Source organism: Peromyscus leucopus, chromosome 9, assembly GCF_004664715.2.
Source record: "Peromyscus leucopus breed LL Stock chromosome 9, UCI_PerLeu_2.1, whole genome shotgun sequence".
Lineage (NCBI taxonomy): Eukaryota > Metazoa > Chordata > Mammalia > Rodentia > Cricetidae > Peromyscus > Peromyscus leucopus.
The window spans coordinates 71,498,496-71,519,594 of NC_051070.1; the positions used below are offsets into that span (position 1 = coordinate 71,498,496).

The 21,099-nt window shown below is 41.2% G+C and overlaps 1 pseudogene and 2 gene segments (V, D, J or C); all 3 read right to left on the reverse strand.

Annotated features, from left to right (window-relative positions):
* Positions 1-73: 73 nt before the first annotated feature.
* LOC119088481 lies at positions 74-721 on the reverse strand (annotated as a pseudogene).
* Positions 722-18,011: 17,290 nt separating this feature from the next.
* Positions 18,012-18,676, reverse strand: LOC114682304. The segment is given in 2 exon segments: positions 18,012-18,400; positions 18,625-18,676. Coding segments are annotated over 2 exon segments (441 nt in total).
* Positions 18,677-20,580: 1,904 nt separating this feature from the next.
* Positions 20,581-21,099, reverse strand: LOC114682303. The segment is given in 2 exon segments: positions 20,581-20,945; positions 21,054-21,099. Coding segments are annotated over 2 exon segments (411 nt in total).

A 21,099-nucleotide genomic window follows, 5' to 3' on the forward strand; every position in this document is an offset into this window, starting at 1 on the left:
TCCATCTATCCTGTCAGAGTATCCACAGATTGCTAGGTTTCTAGGAATTTGACCTGAGATGTGCTGCTGTGTTTCAGGAGGCGGGTAAACCCCACTCAGAAAAGGCACACAGCCCTCCCTCACAGGCCACTCCCTCAGCCTCCTGCACCCTGGGTTTGTGTGCAGCTTCCCCTGCAGTCCCCTCACTGTGTCTCTCAGAGCACAGTAGTACAGGGCAGAGTCTGCCAGCTGCACTGAGGACTTCTGCAGGTGGAAGGAGCTGCTGCTCTTCTGGAGAGTGGCCTGGAACCCTTGGTGCTCTGTCCTCTGGTTGTCTGTGGAGCTCCTCAGGAGTAGCCGAGGGGCTTTGTTGGGATATTGCACATACCAGAAAAGGAAAGAATCTGAGTAAGTGGTCTGATAAGTGCAGTTTATCATCACAGGCAAACCCTCTGTGACAGTAACCAAGACTTCTGTCTGGGTCACCGAGTCTCCATTGCTCCTCCCTGAAAAAAAAATTAATAAATAAATAAATAAAATATAAATAAATAAGGGCAAATTACTTTGCTATGTGAGGAAGAAGGTAAGGACTTTCATAGGTGTAAGAAAATGACATCACGAACACTTATGAAATGTAACTTACTGAGCATGAAGAGGAGCACCAGAACTGAGCAGGTGTCAGGAAGCATGTCCACAGAAGAAAATAACACTTGGTTCTTGAGTGCACTAAACTCACAGGACAAGTCTCCTGCAGGACCTTACTCAAACTCTTCACTCATAAACAAGGTCCTCCTGCACAGTGACAGTCTGTCATGTGAAGCCACCACCTGGATGCAGACATTAACCACAAGTGAAGAGGCAGCGCCCTCTGCTGATTTCCCTTCAATGTGTACCACATGTGTCTGCACAAAATACTGTAAATAAACTTGAGAACTCACCCAAAGGAAGCAGGTCTCAAGTCCACATTGGCTGTCTGAAATTACCAACATTACTGAAATATATGTGTCCTGTGGTATTTAGGGTGATGAGTGAGCATATAAGAATACACACAGCAGACCAGACCCCAGAGCTCCCATCTGGACAAGAGGTGAGTGCCTGGGCTCATAGTCAGAGAGGCCTGCTCTTAGGTCCCATCCCTGGGCACCAGCCATTCTGAGGAAGAACTGCCCAACTTGGTCCCAGGTTCTGGCCATCGGGCACGATTCCCTCCACCCCCACCGGGAAGGTTCCCCTTCTCCAAGACCCCAGGCAGACCCTGCAATCTCCATGTCCTGACCCATGCCCATCCGCCCAAGACCCCAGCCACTTCCTGAGACTTAGAGACCATCCCCCAGCTCCCATGCTGCCCCGAAGTTCCCATCTGGACCAGAGCTTCCATCTGGACCAGAGAGAGGCTTCCTGAATCTGTCAGCTCTGTCTGGACCAAGAGCATTGATAAGACCAAGAACGAACCACAAGGAGATGGGCAGACGTCAAGGCAGAAGTACATACAACAAAATGAAGAACAATACAGCATCACCAGAACCTAGCCCTCCTCCAACAGCTAGACCTGAACATCACAAAATGGAAGAAGCAGAAGAAAGCAACCTTATGAATAACATCATGAAGACGCTAGAGGCTTATATAGAAGAAATCAAAAATGAAATTGAAGAAAATTCAAACAAAAAAGGAAGAAGGCTATAAAAAAAAGTAGAGGAAAGGACAAATAAAGCAGAAGAAAACAATAAATTCCTGAAAGAAAATCATGAAAAAACAATGAAACAGATGAAGGAAACAGTCCAAGACCTGAAAAGGGAAATAGAAAAAATGAAGAAGACACAAACAGAGGAATGCTGGAAATAGAAAATTTGAGTAAACGAACAGGAACTTCAGATGCAAGTATAACCAACAGAATGCAAGAGATGGAAGAGAAGATCTCTGGCGTTGAAGATACAGTAGAAGAAATAGATTCATCAGTCAAAGAAAACACTAAAGCCAACAAAGTCATGAACCAAAATGTCCAAGAAATTTGGGACACTATGAAAAGATCAAACCTATGAATAATAGGATAGAGGAAGAAGAATACCAACTCAAAGGCACAGAAAATATATTAAACAAGATCATAGAAGAAAACTTTCCCAACTTAAAGAAGGAAATGCCTATGAAGATACAAGAAGCCTATAGAACACCAAACAGACTAGACCCCCAAAAAAAGTCCCCTCACCACATAATAATAACTCTCTGTTGAGCTCCGTGCTCCATTCTTAAATTGAATTTGCTTTTTAATATTTAGGGATTTTTAGTTGTTTTTATATTCTACACACTAACCTTTTGTCATATATATAGCTTAAAAGTTTTTTCCCATTCACATGGTAAAGGCCTTAGCCGTGCAGAAGGTGTCGAGTTTCATAAGGTCCTTTTTATTGCTTGCTGGGCTTAATGTTTGTGTCAGAGCAGAGTGGAGGAGGGAAAATCAGAATGAAAAGTCTTATGGGAACTTACCTATTACTCTAGAAGCTTCTTAAGTACATACACATATTAAAATAGACTTACCCTATAATAAGATGGCAAGACTCTTATTAGACACCACAGGATAACAAATTAAATCCCCAGTGCTAGGAATGGGTTTCCTTTTCTTGGAGTTATTGTAGATGTTTGATCTACAGGCTCACATGTTTGAGGCACAATGAGTTGGAGAGAAGGATGTTAGGATAGGAGGCAGTTCTTCACTTCAAGCTGAGTATTTGGACCTTTCTCTCTGTCTTCTCCAAGGCTGGTATTTAAGGGTCTCTAAGAGGTTTTCCTCCCCTAATTTATGGTTGGTCAGTTTGAATAAAGACAAGGTAAATGATTGGCTCACAGCTTTGGCATAAACATGTGCTAATCAGGCCTTAAATTTGTTCAGGTTCAGCAGCAGCAGGAGGCCTACTGATGGAGAAAAGCCTCACCACCTCTGTTTTAAACTGCTAAGCTTTATCTCAGATCAACAGGGTGAAGAAACAGCCAGCCATCTTAGAAGTTCACCATTTTGTTAATGATGTGGCCCCTCTCCCTATCTCTCAGCCTATCAGTGAATCTCTTTAACTCCTGGACCCTCTGTCAATGGTGATTTTTAGTCTTCTACTGTTCTCTTTCACAGTTAAACTGATTAAGATTGGCAGGGCAGGGCCTCTACCTGAGTCCTGTCTGGGCTGCAGTGGAACAGCTATGAGAGTCTTGAGACTGCAGTTCTTGGTGACATTTTCAGCTTCTTAGATGCTTAGGGCCTGAGGATTCTCTTCTGCTTCTAGGTTGCTCACCTCTAGACAGAGACACAAGCTAGAGATCAGAAGTCAGCATTTATACTTTCCAAGTGCATGTTCAAATTATCAAGAAGACATGGCCTCTTCAATGATGCAGCCCCTGAACTTAGATGTCCCTGTTCCCATTACCAATAGATGGAATTCACTAGCTAGTTGTAGGCATACAGCCACCAGAACTCCCACAGTTTATCCAGTCTCCCTTTGATCACAGGGGATGCAGGTCTGGGCTCTGGTTTGAAACTAGGTTCCTAAGAGAGAAAAGTTATTTCCCCCCATTGAGTTTGTGTTTAGTCTGTTTCCCAGAACCCTAGTTAACCTAACCAGTCAGAGGAAAGCTCAGTCTTCACAAACACACACACACACACACACACACACACACACACACACACACACACACACACGGGGAGGCATGGCTTAAAATCATGTCTTAAGGCACAGAAGCATCACCATCTTGCCATCGGCCATCTTGTGTTTGCAACCTCATTTTGCTACTTGACCATGGTATGAGATAGTTGAGGGTCCAGAGCTGATTCAGAAGAAATTGCAAAGCTGTTTCAATCTCTGTCTTGTCCTAGAACAGATTAAGAGGTAACAGTCAAATTCATGTCTTCATGAATGAGGAAAGTGTTGTATATAGATTCCAAGAATGCAGAGTTTGGGGTTTTGTTGAGTTGGTTGGTTACTTTTCATTTGGGGGGGTTGTTGGTTTGTTTGTTTTTGTTTTTTAGGTTGCAGGCCCTTTCACAACTCAGTTGTATATGACCAAAGGCCCTGGTGCCAGCCACTGACATTCACCAAAGATTGACCTGGGACAGTGGCTCTGAATTTGTGATCTGCTATCAATGAAGGCAAAAGATGTGGACTCTTGTATGTGTATGCAAAGTCAAGGCAATCTTTATTAAAAGAGTTACAGAAAAGTGAGAAATTAAGGAAAAGTAAGAGAAATTTCAGAGAAAGAATAATTTCAGAGAGGAGGGAACTGTCACCCTCCTTGTCTAGGGTCTTTATAGGGCTATGGAAGGGATTGGACAAGAGCTCATGTGATTATATTGGGATTGGTTAGTTTTCTGGGTGATCACAGGCTGAACCAGTAGAAGAACAACATGCTCTAAGCATGTCCCAAGTTGGGAGATGATCATGTGATGTTCAGGTACTACCTACCCAATCAGAAGTTTATAAAGCCTCCCTCTACCCACCTCTGACTTTTGCTTTCTTGAATGCTGACCTTGGCTGCCTCACAGCTGATAGTCATTGACTGGTATTGATACTTCTACCTTGCCAGTGTCTCTAGTGCTGGTAAATATATTACACTTTTTATTTTCATAGCTAACAAGAAACATCTTCATGGAACCCAGAGAATAATGTGAGATTGTGAAAGGAAACTGAATTGGATCTACACAAAATTTAGCAAGGTGGAAACTGGTGGAAACTAAAATATACATGAGAACTTTGACACAGACTCCAAGAAGTACAAAGGATGTTGCCATGGACTCAACATGATCAGAGCCAGTAGTTTGTGCCTGGACCCCTGAGGAAATTCAGAGAGGTATAACCAGATCTGAGACTCCATCTATGAAGCACTTGTCTTGAATAAACATTGATAATCTGATCATCCAAATGAAAAGTCCAAGTGTATCTCCCAGATGCAAAGAAGGAATGTGAATGAATTCAGACAAGAGCCAACAATCAGATTAGTGTTGCTCTTAACCTTGGTCAAAGTTGCTTTCTTTGGGTGAATTGACACAGAGATGCATAACCATCCAAGGTATTGAGAATAGGTGTTGAGTGTCCAAACCTAAGTGGGATATCTGTATCAGCTCCTCCAAGGCTAGGAAAACATCACAAAGGAGGGGGTTGAAAAATGTAGAAACCCAATCATAAGAAGAATGCTCAGTGCTAAGAAAAAGAGACTGTGAGTGCTCAGCCATAGATGAAACACCTCTACAAACTCTTCATCCCGACAACACTTAGGGAATATCTTGGAAGAAAAGTGAAACAAAACAAACAAATAAAAAAACAGTTAGAACTAGAAGATGGGGAGAAGAGCTTCAAAATACGTTTCTCTGGGCATGACAAGGCTGTTACACATGAACTCATAGGACCTGTGGTTACCTGTACCAGACATACACAAAATCAAGACAGCTTGAAATTCAATCATGGAGGTGAAAGGAGCTCCTGAGGCCCTTTTCTTGCTGAGGAGCTATTGGCAATTGATGGCTGTTGGCACAAGGAGAGTCATTTTTCTTTAAGAAGGTGCACACTTGTAGGTTGCCCATGCATCAGGAGATGATCCCAAAACCATAAACACATGGGCAGCACTAATTAGATTCAATGGGTTATGAAAAAAGAGAATGAGAAGGAAATTGAGACATGAAGCTTAGAGCACTATTGTCCTTTTTAAAAATTGTTTCTGCCTTTCAAGCCACAGCTGTCCAAGTCAGCAACTGCAACTCTGCTGCTGCCAAGAGCAGTTAGGCCGCAAGGGGACATTCTGTTCCCTGTGGTGGTATTGTGTTCCCCAAAATATTGTGCACCCTAATAAACTTATCTAGGGTCAGAGAACAGAACAGCCACTAGATATAGAGGCTAGAAAATGGTGGCACTCACACATTTAATCCTAGCATTCCAGAGGCAGAGATCTACCTGGATCTCTGTGTGTTCAAGGATAGAGCCAAGCAATGTGACTCATGCCTTTAATCCCAGAGAGCGAGCCTTTAATCCCAGGAAGTAATGGCAGAAAGCAGAAAGGTATATAAAGCGTGAGGACCAGGAATAGAAGCTTTTGGCCAGTTAAGCTTTTAGGCTTTTGTGAGCAGCACAGTTCAGCTGAGATTCATTCTGGATGAGGACTCAGAGGCTTCCAGTCTGAGGAAAACGGATCAGCTGAGGAATTGGCAAGGTGAGAAAGCTGTGGCTTGTTCTGCTTTTCTGATCTTCCAGCATTCACCCCAATACCTGGCTCCGGGTTTTATTTTGTTAATAAGGACTTTTAAGATTCACACTACAGTCCACTCTGGTTCCAATTCTTGCAAAGCTATGAAAGGAACTTAACTAAACCTCTCTCCCTCTACAGAACTCAAGATTCAAAGGTTAAGGTGCAATTCTGCTCTTCAGAGAGGTTGAATAGCAAGTAGCTCACCTCTTCTACCTGCTAGAGTGCTCCAAAAAGTCCTCATGCTTCTCCTCGCCCCTACTTATAAACCCTTTTTCATCTGGCTCCTCCTTACCACATCCTGTCAGCTCATTGCTGATTCAGCCTCCTGGTTGCAGATGAATTTTATCCAATCAAACACATCTTTACACCATTAAACAAACATTCCAGACCATAAAAAAGTAACATACCTTGAAATAATCGTCTGCAACACACTATGTGTTCATTTTCATTAAGTAAATACTTTTTAAATAGCGTTCTCTATGTGCTCTGGTTCAGGCCTTGTCAGGGCCCAACAGGTTTTTGTGCAGGCTGCAGGTGCCTGGGGAGCACTGTGTTCTCACTGCACAAAGGTAGACAGCTGAGTCACTGGGCTGGGAGCCTCTGATGTGCAGGGAAACATGCAGGCTGGCTTTGTTGAGGTGAACTGTGAATCTGCCTTCTTCCTTTGCACCATTGGAGATGATGGACACAAGCAACTCGGGGCCTTTCCCAGAATGCTGTCTGTACCACCAGAAGTAATCAGAAGTACTATCACTGAATGTGCAGTTGAGAGAGGCCATGGCTCCCTCTGGGACACTGAGGAATTCCGGGTTCTGCTGCACCGTCTGCTGGCTGCTCACCCCTGTGAAGAGAGACAGAGGTCACACAACAAAGACTAAATGCACATGGATGCTAACACTCTACAATGGCTTTTCTATGGGCCTCCCACCCCTTAACTAGAGATGAAAAATTTGTGTTCCTACCATTTTCCTAGAGTAGGCAGCAACTTCACAAATCACACCTTATATCCAAAAGAAATGCCCAAACTCACAATTAAACTGAAGCCACAGGACCACTAGTGAAACACTCAAGGATTTCATTATTCTTTCTTCTCTCTTCACTGAGGATCCAGATTTTAAGCCTGGTTAAAAAAAAAAAAAAAAAATCAGTTTCACGTTTCTAATGTTTCTCCTTCAGGAAGCATCAAGATACTGTGCCACCAAGTAGGAAAACAAAGCTCTTGTGACCCTTGTGACACCAGCAAACCCTGTCCCCTCCCCAAACTGTCACTCAAAACCACTTGAGAGGTCTCCCATGTCTCTAAGAAGAGACTGCCACCTTGTGGATACTGACAGTGACCAAAGATTTGCTAAAAATAAACACTCTTTTTTTTTTGTGATATATATTTTTTATTTTACAATACCATTCAGTTCTACATATCAGCCATGGGTTCCCCTATTCTCCCCCCTCCCACGCCCTCCCCATACCCCCAGCCCACCCTCCATTCCCACCTCCTCCAGGACAAGTCCTCCCCCGAGGACTCATTGGTGGATTCTAGATATAAAATGAACAATCAGACCACAACCCATAGAACCATAAAGGCTATATATATATAGCATGGAGGTCCCTAGGACGACTGTGGCATATAATAAATTTCAGTTTTACTCAATTATTGAAAAAAAAAATAAACACTCTTATGTTGAGCAGCTAAAAGTAAAAATCTGGCATCTTAGTTAAATACAAACTTAACAGACATTTGCTCCAAGTCAATGTGAGGAAACATGTATGTTTTCATGAATTTCAAGTTAAACTTCAAATATTTCCTGAGTTACCCCAAGCAGCCACTTCCTTGTATTCAGTGATTCGTACTTTTTCTATCACCAAATCTGAGTGAGGTTCTTGTAGCTCAGGAGTATTTCACCCTCCATAACTTCTCTCTGAGCCAGACAATGCAGCTGTATAAAACACTTCGTCTTTGACTTTTGAAAGAACTTCTTCTAATTAAAGGAATTCTAGAGAAACTGACTGGGTTAAAATCTCACTTAGTAAATATGGTTCCATGTCAAACTCTGAGGAACATATTTTTTGTTTTTGAGACAGTCTGATATGGTGATTTAAATTTAAACCCCCCCCAGGCTCATATGTTTGAATGTGTGGTCCCTAGTTGGTAGAAGTTTTTGGTAAGAATTGGGAGATGTGGCCTTTTTGGAGGAAGTACTTCACTGGGATTGAGCTCAGAGGTTTCAAAACCCCAAGCCATTTCCAGTCAGCTCTTTCTCTCTGTTTCCTGCTTGTGGATCAGGATGGAAGCTCTCAACTACTGCTCCAGCACTATGCCTGCCTGCCTGTCTGCCTGCTGTCATGCTACATGCCCCGATGGCCATGGACTTACCCTCTGAACTGTAAGCCCCCATTAAACTGTTGTCTCTTCATAGTAATTAAGACACAGGGTCACTCTTTATAGTTTGGATGGCTCAGAACTCACTTTATAGGCCAACCTGTCATATTACTCACAAATCTACCAACCTCTGCTTCTTAAGTTTCACCTTTAAAGGCATGTACCACCATGCTTGGCTATGAGGGACACTTTTTATTAGTTGCCTTTATTTTTTGAAATTAAAATATAATTTTAACATGCATAGAGTCCAGAGTCCCTTACAATGCATCATTATATTTTGCATTATGACACACTTATGTCCAAGCAAGCCAGAACTATTTGATGGGTAGAGCAGAAGCCAAGATGCTCATGCTAACATCTTTTTCAAGAATATCTTGCTCTTGAAAAACAAAACAAAGGCATTTCTCAAGAAATGTGAGAGCCATAATAGGCATGGCCACAGCACAAGAAAGCATCCATCATGCCTTAGATAATGTCTGAAAATTCAATATGAAGCCTTAAAGACAAGACATGGGCTTGAGGCACAGTGTTTATGATAAGAACACCAATTTGTAAGGTTTTTAACAAGAGACACTATGAAATAAATAAGACATCAAATGCAGTAGAAGATGCAAGAACCATGTCATGCTACAAACTTTTTAACAGAGTTGATCCAGCTGAAATCAGAGTTGTCCTGCAAAAGTTAAAATTGATGATAAGAGAGTATGAAGTCCTACAAGTACATAGAGGGTGGTATTACCTTTGACCATGAACCAAAAAACCTAGCATGACATTCAATGTCACAACTTCATTTTCAATGAAGTAAATAACTATTTATTCCACAGGAAAAGCTGCTATGATCCTAAGATTACATGAATTTCAACTATGCAAATTGTATTAAAATGATGTCAGGAACCTTTTATACATGTAAAACTACACATATATTTACTTGTTATGTTGCTAGGAACACATCTATAGTACTATCTTCTGCGTTTATCTTTTAAGCTATGTAAAAGGGAGCATGCTACAAAAGATATTAACTTTTTATTTATCTACGTTGCACTGTTTATCATTGTTCATTAATTATGTTTGGCTCCAAACTATTGCATATTCCTTTTTCATTTCAGCCTATAATATTATCCTTATGATTTCAATTTTTAAATTTTAAAAATACTTTTTATTAATTCTTCCAGAATTTCACATAATATATTTTAATCCTATTTACATCCTATCTACTATCCATGGAAACCCCAAACCAACCCAGGCTATTGTCAGGACTATATATTGCTCTCCACAAACTGATGACAAGGCCCCCAAGCTGAAGACAACACACCACTCATTAATCATGGAGAAGATGAGCTGATTCCTACGTAGAGTCTTCGTTCCCAGGTTATAGGGATATAACCTAGGTTATAGGGATATAGGCATCTTTGTTACTGAAAGGTACTCTGCAAAGTATCAAAAGAAAAATATAAACACCAAACCCATTAAAAAAACCTTTGATCCTCAATGGTGCCCTGCTTAGATGTACTAAGGCAAAGGTAGTAAAATTTGTGAGAGTAACCAACCAATATCAGGTTTAACTTAAGGTCTACTCCAGGAGATGGAAACCACATTCGACACTGCTTCAGTGACCAAGAACCTGAGACTAGATACCCAGGGACCTAGGGTAAAAGGAAATACTACTGTTTTAAAAACTCTAGAAATAAAATCATTCTTAATGACAGTCTTCTGTACTCATAGATCAGTGTCTTGCTCAGGCATCGTCAAAGAAGTATCCTCTTGCAGCAGATAGAAACAAATGCAGAGACCTACGACTTTGAAACACTCAACCACAAATAAAATGTCTACTTCATATTCCTTCACTCAAGGATTAAGGAACCCTGCTGAAGAGGAGGCAGAAAGAGTGTGAGAGTCAGAATGGATGGAGGACACCAAGAAAACTAGGCCCTCTAACTCAACATGATCAAAGCACATATGAATTCAGAGAGACTGAGGCAGCATGCACAGGGCCTGCAAGGATCTCCACCAGGTCCTTTGGGTATATATTATGGCCTCCAGTTTAGTTTCCATGGAATTTCTGAGTGTATGAACAAGTGGGTGTCTGTTTCTTGTGCCTTCTCTTGGGCTCTTTACTTTGGTTGGTTTGTCTTATCCAACTCTAACATGGGAGTATTTGTTTTATTTTATCATGTTTTATTTTATCACTATCCTTTAGAAGTCATGTTGTTTCTAATGAGAGACAGAAAGGGAATGGATCCAGATGAGAGAGAAGGTGGGAGGAATTAGGAACAGAGGACAGCAAAACTATTATCAGTGTATGTTACATGAGAAAAACATCTATTTTCAATTAATAAAAAACATGGAGCAAAAGCAAGAGCATGCAGCATGGTGGATTTCTACCAGCTTTCAGCTACCTCTCTCGTAAGTTCTGTGCAGTACAAATGTGAGGTGTTTTTTGGCTACTCTAGACTAGTCATCTGGCATAATAATAATAGGCTCTCCTTACCATGGGCCTCTGGTTGCAGGCAGTGGGCTATTCCTGGGACATTATTTTAACCTGTGCCCACTCACAGTTCCAGTTATTACTCTTTGCATGATATGATGGTGTTGTGCAACAAAAAGAAGCCCAGGAAATTCCCCAGTCTACCATTCCTACGTCAAAAGTTTCTTAGCATTTCTAGCCCTCCTTTCTTCCTCTGAAGTCTTCTTGTGTTTATTTATTTTTGTTGTTGTTGGAGGAGTAGTTCTAGTTTTTTCAGACAATGTATTTTGATCATGTTTTACCCTCCCCCATCTCAGATTCTTTCCTTCTCCCTACCCACCCAACTTTATACTTCCCCTCTTTCTCTTTCAAACCAAATAAATAAATACCATATAACAACACAAAGCAAAGCAAACAAACACAACCAAATGAAACAAAAAACAAACAAGCATGGAGTTCATTTTTTGTTGGTCAGCTACTCTTGGATATGAGACAACAGCATGTGGTTTGTGTACTCAATGAGAACTAAACTGCAGAAAAAAAAAAAAAACAGGTTTTCTTTTCCCCAGCAGGTAAAATTTCAAATAGTGTCTTGGTTATGGGTACAACCACATCTCTACTTCCTGCTCTTATCCTCTCAGCATTGGGACCCTGTCTGGTTTGAACCTATGCAGGTCTTCTGCCTGCTGCCACAGTCTCTGTGAGTGCACACAAGCATTAGTCCTGTTTTGTCAGAAAGACACTATTTGCTTGGAGTCAACCACCACTTCTGACTGTTACAATCTTTCCACCTCCCCTTCCACATAGACTCTTGAGTCTATAGGAGAGGTGAATGATGAAGACATCCCATTTAGGACTGAGTACTCCAAAGTCTCTCACTCTCTGCTCATTGTCCAGTTGTGAATGTCTGTGTTACTGCTCATCTACTGAAAGAAGAAGCTTCTCTGATATGGTTGAGCACTGTAATGCACTCATCTATGGGTATAGAAATACACCATTAGTAGTCGTTTTATTGCCATGTCCCCTTGGACAGATTAGTAGTACTAGGTTTTCCCCTAGGCCAGTGACCTATCCAGTCTCAGATTCTTGCACACTTAAGCAGTAACAGACATAGGTTGGAGCTTAAATCCACTTTTTAAAAGTGTTTGCTTTCTCCCATAGCATCTGAGCCGCTATTGCGCCAATGTATCTTGCAGGGGTTATTGTTATAGAATTTGTAGCTGGTGGTAATGACGATTACCTTTCTCTTCTAGTACCATGCAGCTTACCTTCGAGCATTGTGAATACTAGTCAGTAGAGATGAAATTTCTAGTTGAACACTAAACTCACCTTCTCTGTGTTTAGTGGCATGAGTAGTAAGGCAATAGGAATAAGCAGTAAGCAATACGGCCTTACTATTAGTTTGTGAAAAGAAATCAATAACCTTGGAAATAGGCTACAGTGCTGCTGGGGGAAGTGCAGACTAGTATAACCATATGGAAACCAGTGTGGAGGTTCCTCAAAAAGCTAATTATAGATTCAATACACCACTCTTGGAATGATACCACAAAATATTCCATATCTTACTAAAGAGATACATGCTCATCCATGTTCATTACTTCTCTGCTATGAATAGCCAAAATTGGAAACAACCTACATATCCATCATTTGATGAATGAATAGTGAGAATGTGGGACATTTACACAGTGAAATACTATTCAGCTCTAAGAAAAAATAAATGTGCTGGCAAGCATATGGAACTAAAAAAAATCATCTTGACTGAGAAAACTGAGACCCAAAAAGACAAACACTGCAGGTTTTCACTTGTGAATGGACGTTAGCTTTTAAGCTTTCCATATGTGTGCTATAAAATGAATGATCACCTAGGTTACATACTTAGTAAGGGACTCAGAGAGAAGAGAGAATCTGGATGGAAATGGGGAATAGAATACAGAGTTATGAAGAGATAAAGGGAAAATATAATAGAGTGGGGTGGGAGAGAAGGATAAAGGAAAGAATAAAGGGGGGGAATAACACTGAAGCCATTTGAAAAACCACATGGAACCCTGCTACTGTGGAAGCTTCCTAAAAATATACATATATGAAAAGAATCAAAATGGAGTCATCATACAATAGGGAGAGAAAGTCCCAACTAATGTCTTATGCCATCAAGTGAAACCTTCGGTTCCAGAAATGGAAAACATCTTGTTGATTCATTGGCCAAAGGGCTCCTATGGACCCCCAACACACACACACACACACACACACACACACACACACACACACACACACACACACCATCCATTACAGACTCTGAATTCTCATTAAGCTTGGTCTTACCTGTACTCTAGGCTTGCAAACTTTACAGTCAGAAGAAATGGGAAGAGAGCTCTACAACTTTCTAAAAGCACAAAACATGCTTGTTCTTTCCTTTTTCAAAGCACAACCTCAGCAGCACTGTACATCCTTGTGCTATCAGCTTCATCAGAAAGTTGTTAAATTGGCCTCTATGTCTAGCATGGTGACACAGGCCTAAATTCCAGAACAAGAGGATCTCAAATTTTAAGGCAGCCTGAACATACTGAGTTTTGTCTATATGCTAAGACCTGTTTCCAAAATCCTCCACTACCATCACCAACAATAATAATAACCTGAATTGTAGTTAATATATCAGGATTCTCTTACTGGGAGATATGATTTTAGATCAGGAAAATAACTGCTTTTAGTTCACTATCCCATTAGGTACTGCAGAGTGGTCCAAGAGGGTCTAATTGCAAACACAATGAATCTCTGCAAATCTCATAAAATTCCTTACCTTTGTTCTCTTTTTCCTTATCATTGTAGTTACTTTTCTGTTATTGTGAAGAGGCATCGTGAGGAAAGCAACTTAGAGAAGAAAGAGTTTGTTGGAAGCTTCCACTTCAGAGGGTGAGTCTAGAACATCATGACAAGAGGCATGGCAGCAGGCAGGCAGACATGGCAATGGAGCAGAAACTGGGAGCTTACATTTTGATAAACAAGTATGAAGCAGAAAGAGAAACCTAACTGGGAATGGCATGAGTCTTTTACAGCTTCAAAACTTGCCTCCAGTGACCTCCTTCAGTAAGCACAAACCTCCCAATCCTTCCCAGATAACTCTACCAACTGGTAACCAAACAGATAAGCCTATGGAAGCCACTCTCATTCAATCCACCACACTTACAGAACAAGGTTCAGGTACACTAAGAGATTACGAAGAAAAGAAAAGGAAGAAAGAAGGAAGAGAAGGAAGGAAGGAAGGAAGAGAAGAAAGAAAGAGAGGAAGGAAGGAAAGAAGGAAGGAAGGAAGAAAGGGAGGAAGAATTTTATGATTTTATGCTAGTAGAGAAAAAGAAACAACTTTATCAATTGGCAAGGGAGGTTCCTTGTCCCTTCTGGGTGTGGAAGGGTGTGCAATTAATGCTCTTTTGTTCTTAATCAACTATTATAGCTCATAAAAATAAAAATAGCTCTGTGAATCTCTTGTGCACTACATGTTTTATTGGGTTTATCAATAACATGACTACCCTATCTGTACCATTTCTCTGAGTTATGCCATGAGGATGCAAACTAAAAGGATAAGGTAGTATCTTAGTTAGGGTTACTATTTCTGAGATGAAACACCATGACCAAAAGCAATTTGGAAAGGAAAGGGTTTATTTGGCTTACACTTAACACTGTTGTCCATTGTTGAAGGAAGTCAGGATAAGAATTCAAACAGAGTAGGAACCTAGAGGCAGGAGCTGATGCAGAGACAATGAAAGGGGTGCTGCTTACTGGCTTGTTCATCGTGATTTTCTCAGCCTGTTTTCTTCTAGAACCCAGAACCACAAGCCCAGGCATGGCAGCACCCACAACTGGGCTGCCCCACCCAGTGAATCACTAATTAAGAGAACACCTTGTAGACAGAACTTATTGGGGCATTTTCTCCTCTGTGGTTCCCTCCTTTCAGATAACTCTAGCTTAAGTCATGTTGACACAAAACCAGCCAGCACAGATAATATCTCCCTCTGAGACAGAAAACTCACTCACTACTTCTATTGAAGCAGGAGAATCACCAAAATCAGAGTTCTATTCAATGTAAAGAAAATGAAATCATAAAATTTTCAGGTAAATGGACAGAAATCAAAACTATTACATTGAGTAATGTAACCCTAACCCAGAGAGAAAAACACCACATGTTCTGTGTTATTTGCAGTTCCTTGTCCTGAATCTTCAGATGTGAAGACACAACCTGTAGTAACTGCAGAAAATAGGAAACTAAAAATGTGCCATTGGGAGAAATGGAAGAAGGAGTCCTAGAAAGGTGGAGAGTAGGATACAGGTGCTTCAAAGGGGAAAATTTGAAAAGCAAAATAGCATTTTACTGGGAAGAGGGAAAGCAAGAAACTGCAGAAGGTACTAAGGATGTCTGAAAAAAAAAAACATCGGAAAGCATATAATCCCATTTTTATTTAAAAACACATGCTGTGTGTGTGTGTGTGTGTGTGTGTGTGTGTGTGTGTGTGTGTAGATAGTTGACAGATGGTAGATATATAGATTGATGATAGATGATAGATAGATATAGATAGATAGATAGATAGATAGATAGATAGATAGATAGATAGACAGATAAATAGACAGTAGATGGAAGGTGATAGAGAGTTTGAATGAATTTACTCCACTTGGAGGGATAATGCTCTCCCCAAGAGTCACAAACTATCTGACAAAACCCCAGTGCTAAGCATGGGAAACTTTCCTTTGAGATGTTAGTCAGAGAAGTCAAAGAGACTCCCAAATTAACATGCTCTGTTGCCATTGTCACTGATTGCCTCCCAGAACCTGAAGGTAAGAGCCTATTGTTTAATACAGCACACACTTGAGATTCAAGATTTGGGAGAATCAACTGGGCCCATCCTTGAAATCTCTTCTCTAAGAATTAGCTCTCACAATATCCAAAGGTGCTATTCATGCCTCTGAAACAGAAAAGTAATCAAGAGTCCTACTTATGTATACTGTGTATGAACCACAAAAAAAAAAATGACTAGCTTTATACAGTGTATATCTTGATAGCTACCAAGAGCTGTCTAGCTGGACTTAAATCTCATTCAATAGAAAGAAATCCACACTTAGTATTGTAAAACTAGCTCACTTACCCAGGGCTGATGAGGCCATGATCCCTAGAAGAGCATACTAATGTCACTTCCCTAAACCAGTATAATTTCTAACAAAATTCTAAATATCAATCATTATACACACAGATAAGTTCTCACACCTCAACAAAAGAGCTTCATTTTGTAGAAAACAAAAGAGACCATTACAGATGCCCAAACCTGGTCAAAATGCAGGGCACAATGAACATATGGCGTCCAACCTCAACTGGTATGTCTACAATCCAACCCCTACACTCAAGACTCCAGGAACATTGAGAAAGGAGAGGATGAAAGATTGTAAGTGCTAGAGGGACCAGAACATCTGCTGTGAGAGTCTGTCTTCTGTATATGTCAGGGAAACTTGTAGTGGCATTCCTGCACAGCACCTAGCCCTAATCCTTCCTTTGTTTAGCCACACCTTTTGTTTCTCTTATTGCCCTATGTGAATATTATTTGAGAGTCAAGGATAAGAGAGTCCCTCAAGGGTCAAAGGCCTATGCAAAACTTGGTCCAAGAAACCCAGAAAACCATGGTACCTGATAAATCAAGTAATTTGCACCTGGCCTTTGGTCTCTGGGAGCTCCTTTGGGATGCTTTGAAGGTACGGAAATTAACTATCTAAACTGTAAAAAAGAGTAAATAAATATGCCCTAGGTGAAGGGAAGAGTGCTTCAGTCCTTGGAGGCTGGACCCCCCTGCAGCCATGATAGGCTAGATTTATTCTTAAGATGCCTCTATGTCTTCATTCCACGGATACACGTGAACCCACACACTCGTGTAGCGACCACACAGCTGCAGAAACTGCACCCAAGAAATATCAAAAAATGTGATCAACTAAACAAGACTTGAAAAATGACAGTGCCAACAGACATGTCAGCATAGATATGGGAAATCTCATAAGGTCCCACTCCTGGATGAAGAGATGCAGACAATTAATGACTGCTGAGAAGGGGAGAATCAGCTTTCTCAGGGGTAAGACTTCTGATAGGTTATCCAATGACAAGAGGTCACCCTAAACACATACACATAGGAGCAACACTAATTGGACTCAGCAAGATGTATTTGTGTGTGTGTGTGTGTGTGTGTGTGTGTGTGTGTGTGTGTGTGTGTGTGTATGAAACAGCAATTAAAGAAGAGGACATGAGTTTGAGATGGAGTAAGGAAAATGTGGGAGGAGATGAAGAGGGAGCCTGAAGTAGAAATTATGTAAGTATGATACACCTGTATGAAATTCTCAAAAATGTTTAAATTAGAAATAATGATTACTCTTTGTAAAAGGTTAACATATGAAAGAAGGAAGATTGGATGCCTTTCCTCATCTGGACCTCATCTAGGGAACTTGGATTGTGCAAAAACACTCAGGCAAAATGCATAATAGAGATGGGAATTCTATGGGTCTTATGAAGAGCTGTACACAGTGTGGTCAGATGTTTTGGGGACTCTCTCCTCAGCTCATTAGCACACATCCATTCTTAGGAGTGTTTTTCCTTCTTAATAAGCTATTTCCGTTTTTAAGCATGTATTTCTGGTGCGATCCTTTTTTTCTGGGACACAAAAGTGTGGTACTGACTGCCCTCTACATACAGACCCATGGCTCAGCACTCCTGAGCTTATTTCCTTGATATTCTAAGCTTTCTCACTGTATCTCTGTCCTCTGTGGTGAACTAAAAAAGGCTAACATTTTCTCCATCTCCTCACCTCATGGCGGCTGCCAGGATATTCTGCTTTCCTATACTGTTGTTTTTCTCTCAAAATCTATTAAAATTGTCCTCAAGCTTTCTTTTCAGACTGTTTTAAAATTGTCTTTCTAATGAGACTAATAAGCCAAAAAGGGAAATTTAGTTCCCTAGTACAGTGTTAAAAAGACTGTTCTGTCAACTCTGCCTCCTTGAAGCCTCCTGGAGAGGTTTTGGTTCTGGCTGCAAGTATCTGTGGAGCATGGTGCATCCACCACGCAGATGTAGGAGGCAGTGTCCTCGAGCTGGGAGGCTGTGATGTGCAGGGTGCTGTGCTTAGCATCTGCATCCAGAGATGCTGAATATCTTCCATTTGACTTTTTGTTCTCTATGTAAGTCATGACTGCCAGGGACACAAGACCTCTGCCTGTGTCTTGTCGGTACCACCTTAAGTTGCCAGCGGGTCTCACAGTGTAATTGCATTGGAGGACACAGTTCTCTCCCTCCAGGACAGCCAGGAGCTTGGGACTCTGCTCCACTTGGGTCTTCCCAGCAACCCCTATTCAGAAAAGAGTGTAAAATTCCAGAAATCAATCATCCACACGTAGTAATTGTAGTTCATATCCTTCGTTACTCTCCACATGAATCTCAGGTGATCTAGGAATAGGTTTATTTTCCTCTCTCCACTTATCCCAAGATATTACATCTTTTCCCCAAATTCTAAATATATATATATATTCTTTGACTTCCTATGGCCCCTGGCTAAAACTTCCTCTAACTCACACTGGAAATACAGCCATAAAACCACCCAGCAGGCACTCAGGTGCTTCTCCATTGTTGTTCTGCAGAAGTCTGCCCCTAAAGCTGCTGCCTATTTCATAGAAACAGTAACATAGAGGAAGGCTCAGGAAGTACAGCCAGCCAATCAGAGACCTGATACACTCCTCAACTCCTGGAGACAGGACCAATGGAAACACTGCCATCTTGGGGTGAGAGCTGAACTTGCTCAAAACCTTTGGGTAAATTTTTGCAGTTGTTTTTCACTGCTGGCAAAGTGATTCAGGGTGTAAATTTTTATGTATCCATAGAAACACACAGTAGAGTGTCAATCAGATTCTATTTCAGGGCCTCAGTTCAATTCTGGCTTTACAAAGGACATTACACAGGACAGGTAATGTTTACTTTCCTCACTGAAAGCAGATGCCTAATGAGTTTTCAAGGTTTGAATTGAAATGATTCATGGCAGAGGCTAGTGGTAATGACTAGCCTGAGCTTAGTCTGAACCTAAAATGGAAATTTCCTTTAGAATGTGACTTTTCCCCTGTTCTATTTGCTACTGTGTCACCAGTTTAAAAAAATGAATTTTGTCAAGAAACAGATACATTAAAATTCTGTTTAAAAATGAAATACCTTTCTTAATTCTTTGACAATTTCACATCTGCATACAATATTTTTTGAGTGTATGTTAAATTCTGCTCTCGTGGTAATGGTAGGACTTTTAATCAGCCATTATTAGTTCAACAATCCTTTTCAAGACCTTCTGTTGTCAAATGCTGTCATAGATGCTAAGGATCAGCAGTGCTGTGTGCTCCTGAATTAAACACCGAGGGAGGAAAAGTCAAGGATACCGCACAGGTACTGAAAAGTGGTAAGTAGTGAAGGTTTTGAAAATTCCTTTCTTAGTGCTTCTCATTTCTCAGTGAAATTGAAGGCAATGAAAATGTGAAAGTTTTTTGGATAAGTGAAGGTTTACTGTACATCTGAGACCTGATGCATAGAGATGGAGAAAGCAAAGGCATGGAAACATAGCTTGCTTGAGAAATCAAAAGGAAACCAGAGAGTCCACTCATACAGGACAAAACATGTTCCTAATAGAGAATTATGAGAGGTAAAGGCAGTATGATCACTGGTTTTATGACAGTGTGGCCAGCCCACAGTACCCAGATCTAGCACTAATCTAAATCTCACTGTGAAACAGGTGGATCCCATATGATCATTTGAAGGGTAGAAGAGAAAAATGATAGTCGGGCATAATGACTCTTGCATTTATTGTCAACACTTGGGAGGCAGAGGCAAGGTTATCTCTGTGAGTCTGAGTCCAGCCTGGTCTACAAAGAGGTCCAGTACAGTCAAGGCTACATAAAGAGACCCCATCTCAAAGAAAGAGAGTGAAAGAGAGAAGGAGAATGAGGAAGAGCAAAAGGAGAAGGAGGAGGAGGAAGAAGAAGAGGAAAAATGATGGGGTTCCCACAAAATAGAAGAAATTCTGTCTGATTTACCAGGAAAGTGACCTGTCTCCTGCACAATGAGTGTCCCTCCCCTCAGCTCTTCATGTTGCTGTTTGCACCTGAGTTTCTGCTCTTCCTCCTTCTCCTTAAGAATTCCACAGGGCTTTGTAAGGGAAGGATTGCAGCCTTCTGTCACCTTTCCTGCCAAACCCTGTTAGGTCACATTATGCAGATGTCTCTTTCTCCAGCACATTTGATTATCTAATGATAGATAAGGTTTTAAATGTGGCTCAGTGGCAGACCACTTGCCTGGCAAGTTCAAGGCTCTGGGTTGATTCTCAGCACTGCAGGAAAATAACTTAAGATTCGGCCCCAGAGACTGCTCATTCTTTTAATAGTTTGTGAAGTTGCATGGTCTGGCATGAGAACATTTACATTTTTTCACCAACAGAGATTGTGAGTCCACACACCACAGGGTGTGCTGAAGCCAGAGGGATTCAGAGGCAGGTGCTCAGCAGTTAGACCACCTGTTGCCTTTCAGTTTGTGTTCAGCTCCCCCTGCAGTTTCCACCACTGTGTCACCCAGAACACAGTAGTACACAGCCGAGTCTGACTCTTGGACCGCGGCTTTCTGCAAGTGGAAGGAGGTGGATCCTTTATCATATGTAGCTTCAAAACCTCTGCTGCTTCCCTTCTCACCAGCCGTAATGGCTTTCAGGAGGAGCTGTAGACTTTCTCCAGGATATTGAACATACCAGAAAAGAGCAGGGAATACTATATTTGTGATTGAATACGTGCAATTTATTGTCAGGAACCTGCCTTCTGAGATGGTCACTTGGCCTCCTGTTTGAGTCACAGAGTCTCCATGGGTCCTTCCTAGAGTGCAAGGAGAGGAAAGAGAGAGTGAGTTTTGTGTCACCCTGAGGATAATGCTCTTAGATAACTTACAGCTAAAGACTTTGCTGTTTACATCACTTTACTTACCGAGTACGAGGAGTATCACAGTCATGAAGCCTGGAGAAGAGTTCAT